This window comes from Penaeus monodon, chromosome 9, assembly GCF_015228065.2.
Source record: "Penaeus monodon isolate SGIC_2016 chromosome 9, NSTDA_Pmon_1, whole genome shotgun sequence".
Taxonomy (NCBI): Eukaryota; Metazoa; Arthropoda; class Malacostraca; order Decapoda; family Penaeidae; genus Penaeus; species Penaeus monodon.
Genome location: NC_051394.1, coordinates 4446164 through 4453663, shown reverse-complemented (window position 1 = coordinate 4453663; position 7500 = coordinate 4446164). Strand labels below are relative to the sequence as shown.

General features: G+C 48.1%; 1 protein-coding gene across 2 annotated transcripts in view; it reads right to left on the bottom strand.

The window, feature by feature from the left end:
- Positions 1–2014: 2014 nt before the first annotated feature.
- LOC119576807 (platelet glycoprotein V-like) overlaps positions 2015–7500 on the bottom strand; it is an 85516-nt gene continuing 80030 nt past the window's right edge. Inside the window, exons 2-3 of one of the 2 annotated variants that reach the window (XR_005229081.1) lie at positions 3115–6213; positions 2015–3078 (exon numbers count right to left, since the gene is read on the bottom strand). Coding sequence is in view for 1 of the 2 variants with exons in the window: in XM_037924452.1 (XP_037780380.1) it covers positions 4048–6213 (2166 nt within the window). In the remaining variant the exon portion in view is untranslated. Of the gene's footprint in view, positions 6214–7500 lie in introns of both variants that reach the window. The other variant, XM_037924452.1, reaches the window with a different exon arrangement.

Sequence of the window (7500 nt, the reverse complement as noted above, 5' to 3'; positions counted from 1 at the left end):
CAAGGAACTTCACCTCGATTGCCTGCCTAGCCACTGGGTGGCCAAGCCAGCCCAAGTCAGTGCTGGTCCCAAGCCCGGATAAAATAGAGAGTATGATTACCTAAAAAGGTATCACCGGCACTCTCCGTGGAAAGGAACTGGGGACCCTACCACGTACTCACTCCAAGAGCATCACAACATGAAAACTACAATGAAGTATCATGCGGTGACCACGGCGGCTCAGACATGAACCTACCGTTATTTAAAATGAAAATGAACATCGTAATTCTTGTTGCTTGGCTTAATCACTACTTTCTTCAGATCAAATATAGGTATATTGTTAATCGAATTGCATTTTGCGATCATCCTTTTTCTTAAATTGCGTTGCTTTCCACTCTTTTATTCATGCTATGCTTCTGTTCCATTTGACTTTGAATAATCACTCTCCAGTCTTTTATCGTAATAGGATAAAAAAACAAAGACTATTACTTACTTCTATTTTGTTTATCACAGGTTAAAGGGACCGAGAATTGTGAATTCAGTGTGAGAAATAAAGAGAAAAGTTTAAATTAATTGCTTCACAAGAATTGTAAGTAAATCTTTCATTTTTCATTTTTGTTTCTTCGTAAAGATATTCTATTACGTAACCTCAGGACTTATTTTTTTTTATATTATATATATTATACATATATTGCATGAAAAATATAAAATATATTATATATATGCTATATAGTGTATGCCATGTATATTATGCATTATTGTAGTGTGTTGTGTAATCGTGTGTTGTACGTTGCTGTGTTGTGGGTGTGTGGTGGTTGGTCGCAATGGTGTGGCGTGGGTGTCGTGTTTACTTGACCTGTGGGTGACAGTGTCCAATATCATGATCGTATGTAATCGTGTGTGTGTGGTGTGTGGTGTGTGTGTGTGTGTGTGTTGTGTGTGTGGTGTGGTGTGTGTGTGGTGTGGTGTGGTGTGTGTGTGTGTGTGTGTGTGTGTGTGTGGTGTGTGTGTAGTGTGTGTGTGTCGTGTGTGTGGGTGTGTGTGTGTTGTGTGTGTGTGTGTCGTGTGTGTGCGTGTGTGTGTGGTGTGTGTGTGTGTGTGTGTGGGTGGTGGTGCGTTGGTGTGTGTGTGTGCTGTGTGTGTGTGTGTGTGGTGTGTGTGTGTGTGTGCGTGTGTGTGTGCGTGTGGTGGTGTGTGTGTGTGCTGTGTGTGTGTGTGTGTGTGGTGTTGTGTGTGTCGTGGCGTGTGTGTGTGCGTGTGTGTGGTGTGTGGGTGGTGTATGTGTGGCGTGTGTGTGTGGTGTGTGTGTGTGTGTGTGTGTGTGTGTGTGGGTGTGTGTTGGTGTGTGTGTGTGTGTGTGTGTGTGTGTGTGTGTGTGTGTGTGTGTGTGTGTGTGTGTGTGTGTGTGTGTGTGTGTGTGGTGTGTGTTGTGTGAGTGTGTGTGTGGTTCTATATGTATGGTATATGTATATATATATATATATATATATATATTATATTATATATATATATATATATATATATATATATGTATATATATATGAAAGTGTTTAGGATTAAATGATACTCAGACCAATATGACTTTATTTAATTTATTATTCTTGAGTAGTATAAAATTTGTACATTTACAATAAGCATCAAATAAGCTATGCACACTTACATGCCTTATATACACAGAATAAAAAGTAAAGGAAAATACAAAGAAGGAGATAAAGTAAATTATTGTGAAGAAAGAGAAAAGAAAACACAATGTTAAAAATAATATACTTATCGAAGTAAGATTTTAAAACTCATTAAACGAAAAGGAAAAACATTCATAAAAGAGACTAGAGCAGATTTAAATGTCAATGCATATAGCACGTACACGAATTTCCTTTATTTCAGTTAAGAAACGATTAAATCCTTTTTTTTTTTTTTTTTTTTTTATTCATTTCTTATTTCCCTTTTGTTGTTTTGTTTTTTTTTTTTTGTTTCCAATCCAAGGTACAGCTTTAATATACATTTTTTTTTCCCTCACGCATATAAATTTACTCCCTTTTAATCTCAGTTATGAATGCCACTGTGTAAAACGTAAGTCTTAATGGCGTAGATGACAGAATCACTGGGAAACCTTTTCATATAAACACTTAATGTCTCATGTGTGTATATATATCATACATATATGGTAAAGGAATAAAAAACAAATTAGTGACTAGTACAACAAATACAGAATATGCTGCAGGATGAAGAGTGTTTTGTTGTTTGTTTGTTTTCATATAGGCAAATACCAAACAATCTTTTAATTGAAAAGCCCTTTTGCGACTTTTTTGTCCAGTTTTCGAAGGTTTGAATTAATAATCGGATTGAAAGGTTCAAGACTGATTTGAGATTTAAGATTTACTATGTTTTTTTCTTTTAGTTTGTGTGTGTTTTTTTAAAAGAGTGATTTACTTGAGAAATTAAGAGAAGTTGAAAAATTTCAAAGCATTCAAGAATATTAACAAAAGAAAAATGTTATTCTTTGTTACAGCTTTTAATTACTTTATGTATATTGAAAAAAGATGAAAGAACATGTAATGAAAGGAGACAGTCGAAAAGGACTCTTGTCTTATCAGATATTTAATCTCTCTCATGAGCACGTGAAAAAATATCAAATTATTTATTATCATTATTATTATCTTTTGCTGCAATATACAAAAATCCTTCATAAATCACAAACACTAGAGAGTAGGAACGGCAGAACTTGCACATAAAAGGCCTTTCTGAAATCTTTTGATATCATTATATTTAATTTTTAAAAAAAGGACCAAGTTAGTGAGCATGAGTCACCTGTTGATCAGAACATTCCTTTTCAATTCTTCCTTTATATTTTTTTTCCTCGTGAGAGAGAGAGAGAGAAAAAAAAAATTATATATTGAGAAGCTACTGCCGGTCCAATACATCGGTTTATTTTCCTCCTCTTTTTTCCTGGAATTTCTTGAAGAGGTTAAGAGTAGGAATTCTCTCTTTGGAAGACTAACATGTGTGTCTATGGTGTTACGGCTCAGCTCAGCACAGTGACGTCACGCTGGTTGGGAATGACCCCCCGTCCATAACGTACGTGACAGGAATAACGATGACCTGGTCCGTAACGTACGTGACAGGAATAACGATGACCTGGTCCGTAACGTACGTGACAGGAATAACGACGAGCCCTGTCCGTAACGTACGTGACAGGAAAAACGATGACCTCTGTCCGTAACGTACGCGACAGGAATAACGAAAGCTTGATATGCAGAGTTCGTAAGGGGGAAGAAGAAAGAGCAGGAGGCATCACATAAAAACAGAATGGTTATATAGTTCTTTCACACATAAAATCTTTACATCTTTTTTTTATATATAACTTTGTCTTGATCTTTTATGGAATACATCAAAGTCTTTCTTGGGGAAATCATATATATATATATTCTTTTTTTTCTGTGTGGTATTCGTCTTGCTAAATAAATACTCTGAGCTATTCGTTCATACCTCTCTTTCTCCTTTTTCTATAACAGGTCCCTTTACAACTTCTTTTACAACTTTTTCTTGTCTCTGCAACGTTTTTTTTTCTTATCTCTGCAATACACATTCACCCGGGGACGTAGACTCACACTGATGCAACGCCTCCGAGTAACGCCTCCGGAAAGTCACGTGACCTAAGCCACGCCCCCAACCACCAGTCATTGTGAAAGCACTATGTAACTTCTTGCTTTCATTTCAGTCACAGCCGTACAACCAGTTTTAGATACACGTCCATACAAAATATATATACTGTACATGTATGTGTGTGATCGTGTGTTTATTTCTGTAATTGTGGTTGGTTATGTATGTATGTGTGTGTGTGTGTGTGTGTGTGTGTGTGTGTGTGTGTGTGTGTGTGTGTGTGTGTGTGTGTGTGTGTGTGTGTGTGTGTGTGTGTGTGTGTGTGTGTGTGTGTGTGTGTGTGTTTATGCTTTCGCGTGTTTAGTATGCCAGCTCGACCGTTCTCGTGGCCACATCTCCTTAAGACTCTGAAATAATTTCTCAGAAAAAAAAGACACGAAAAGAAACTTGTCTATAAGGGCCACTCTACTAGAGCGTCGGGCTTTCGGCTCGCCCCTCTGCCTCTTGGACGACGTTGGGGACTGGAGACTGGGTGGGCGTGCGGCCGTTGTGGGCGGGCGTCGAGTGGTTCTGAGGGTGGGCGTTGTTCTGCGTGGGCGCCGGCGAGTTGCTCTGCGAGTGGTTGTGGTTGGCGACAGGAGAGGCGCTGACTGCGGGCGAGTGGTTGGTCCCTGGCGAGTGGTTGAGGGCCGGCGAGTGGTTGAGGGCGGGCGAGCCGCTGAGAGCGCTCTTGCGCGTCTGCCCGGGCTCCAGCACCTCCTGCGAGCCGGCGATGTCCGTCATCTCGTCGATGGTGGCGATGGTGGCGTCGGCGACGCCCTTGGTCGGGGTCTTCGTGGCCGGGCCGTTGTTGTTCTTGCTGTCCTTCGCCTTCATCAGCTTCTCCTTCTTCTCGGGGTCGTCCTCGTACGTGTAGTAGAAGGCGGAGTGGCGGTTGTACAGGACGACGGCGACGACGATGAGGGCGAGCAGCAGCAGCACGACCACGCAGCCGACCACGATGACCAAGTACAGCTCCTCCTCTATCAGGCGCTGGAGGGACCAGCCGCCCTCGGCGTCCTCCTGCCGACTAAGCTCTCCCCGAGGGAACTCCGGCTCGTCTGTGACGACGCTGTAGGAGGGCTCGACCCACGTCGGCCAGACGGCGGCTGCGGGGGGCGTGGTGAAGGGACAGGGCGGCAGGTCTCCGGGGGGCAGGAGGGCGAGCTGCAGGCCGGCCACGCTCCGCGGGCTGACGCACTTGAGGCAGGTCCACACCCTGGGCTCGTCGCAGCCGGACTCTTGGTCGGGCGCGTCCTGCAGCCAGCGCAGCAGCGGCCCCACGTGGCACTGGTCGCACTGCCACGGGTTGCCCTCCAGGCGCAGCGTGCGCAGCTCGGAGGCGGCCGTGATGGACTCCACCAGCTGCTCCTCCAGGCCGCGGAAGCTGTTGAGCGAGAGGTCGAGCGTGTACAGGTGGGGGGCGTTATACAGCACCTCGGTGGAGAGCGCCGCCAGGTAGTTGGCCGAGAGGTTGAGGTGGTGGAGGTGGCGGGAGTGGCGCAGCAGCTCGGCCGGGAGCTTGGTGTGGCCCATGTCGCCCAGGCCGAGGTAGCGCAGCTGGCGCGCGTTGGGCAGCACGCTCATCAGCTGGTCCACGTGCAGCGAGTTGCCCGAGAGCTTGATCTCGTGCAGCTGGTCGAGGATGTCCTCGAGGGCGCCGGGCTCGAGGTGCGAGATGCGGTTGTAGGACAGGTCCAGGTGCTTGATGGAGCTGTTGGAGAAGGCGTCGACCTCGAGGCGGCTGATGCGGTTGTGCGCCAGGTGGAGGCTGACGAGCGGCGAGCCGGAGATGGCGCCGCGCTCCACGAACGACAGGTGGTTGCCGTCCAGCTTGAGGCTGACCAGGTTGGGTAAGGCAGCGGACGCCACGCCGATGGGGATCTGCGTCAGGCGGTTGTTGCGCAGGTCCAGCTCCCGCAGCTGCGACAGCGACTGCAGGAGGGTGCTGCTGATGGACATGAGGCTGCAGCCGGCGCAGGACAGCTGCCTTAGGTCGGGCACGTCGGTGAACCTCTCGGGCTGGAGGTCGCCGAGGGGGTTGTAGCTCAGGTCCAGCTTCTCCAGCTTGGTGAGGCCGAAGAAGATCCGAGGCACGAGGTCCGGCACCACGTTGTGGGCCAGCGAGAGGGTCCGCAGGTGCCGCACGTGGCGGAACACGGCGGAGGGCACGCTCTGGATGCGGTTGCGGCTCAGGTCCAGGTGGCGCAGGGCGTCGGCGCCGCGGAAGTTGGTGTCCATGAGGGCGGAGATGTGGTTGTTGGTGAAGTTAAGGACGTGGAGGCGGTGGAGGCCCCAGAAGGAGTGGGCGCCGAGGGCCGGCACCCCGGACCACGTGATGTGGATCTCCTCCAGGTGGCGCAGCCCGCGGAAGATGGGCCCGAGCGACAGGGCGTTCGGCTTCTCCCGCGGCGCCGCGATCACCAGCAGCTCGGTGTCGGAGCCCATGTCCAGCACGGGCACCGGGTCGCGCATCCCGCCGCCCTCGCACCGCACGCCGCGCCGCCCGCGCTCGTCCAGGGAGCAGCGGCACTCGCGCGGACACGCCAACACGGCGCACAGACACGCCCACAGCACCACTACGGAGACTGCCATCTGGAAACGCAAAAGAAAAACACGTCAGAAAAGGATCACATAACACAGCAAAGGCAACAAACTTATATTGCTTAATCTACATATAAACTAGAAAAACATCAGACCTTTATGAAGAATTCAAATACAAAATGAAGTCTCTCGCTCTCTCTCTCTCTCTCTATCTCTCTCTCTCTCCTCTCTCTCTCCCTCTCTCTCTCTCTCTCTCTCTCTCTCTCTCTCTCTCTCTCTCTCTCTCTCTCTCTCTCTCTCTCTCTCTCTCTCTCTCTCTCTCTCTCTCTCTTTCACTCCTTCCCTCCTTCCTTCTACTCTTTCCTTCCCTCCCACCCTCCCTCCTTCATCCCACATTTCTTCCCCCCCTCCCTGCCCTACCCTGCCAAGCCTTCTCCCCCCTCTCCCCTCCCCCCTACCCCCTTATCAGAACGCCCATAGCAGCTCCGCCCCTCTCCCCTCCCCCCCTCCTCCCCCTCCTCCAACCCATAGTCTCACGCGCGCTCTCGTGACGCCAGACAATTTCATTCCCGAAGTTCGAAAATAAATCGAGCTTCATTCGCGAAAAGAAAAGAATAGAAAGGAGAAGAAAAATATCTTACGATTTTGGAAAGCAAGGCCGGATCCGTAGCCGCGCTGACACCGCCGGATAAAAGGGGGTAATCGGATACACCGGCTCTTGAAAGGTACACCGGACGATCCGATGTTCGAACCTTGGTACTTATTTTCGAAACGGTTCGCCATGGGGTTTCTCTATCTCTCTTCCTCTCTCTCTCTCTCTCATCGTCTCGTTCTCTCTCTCCTCCTCTCGTTCTCTCTCTCTATTATAATCTCTCTCTCTCTCTCCATCTCCATCTCTCTTTCTCTCTCTCTCTCTCTCTCTCTCTCTCTCTCTCTCCCCCCCCTCTCCCTCTCCCCCTCCCCCTCCCACTCCCCTCCCCCTCCCCCTCCCCCTCCCCCTCTCCCTCCCCCTCCCTCTCCTCCCTCCCTCTCCCTCTCCCTCTCCCTCTCCCCCTCACTCTCCCTCTCCCTCTCCCTCTCCCCCTCACTCTCCCTCTCCCTCTCTCTCTCTCTCTCTAAGAGCTTGACGAATTCCGAAAAGGTGCCTTTTTTTTTTTTTTTTTTTGAGTACTTTGGCGTTCTAAAAAAAAAATCAACTTCCGCTCCCATTTGCTGAAATTATTCCTATTTTTTAAGACTTGTTTTTCCTTTCTCCTTTTTTCTTCTTCATTTTTTGTTTCTATTCAATTTCCATTTCCTGCTGGTTTGCTCTTTTATTCATTCATTTATTGCTTTTCA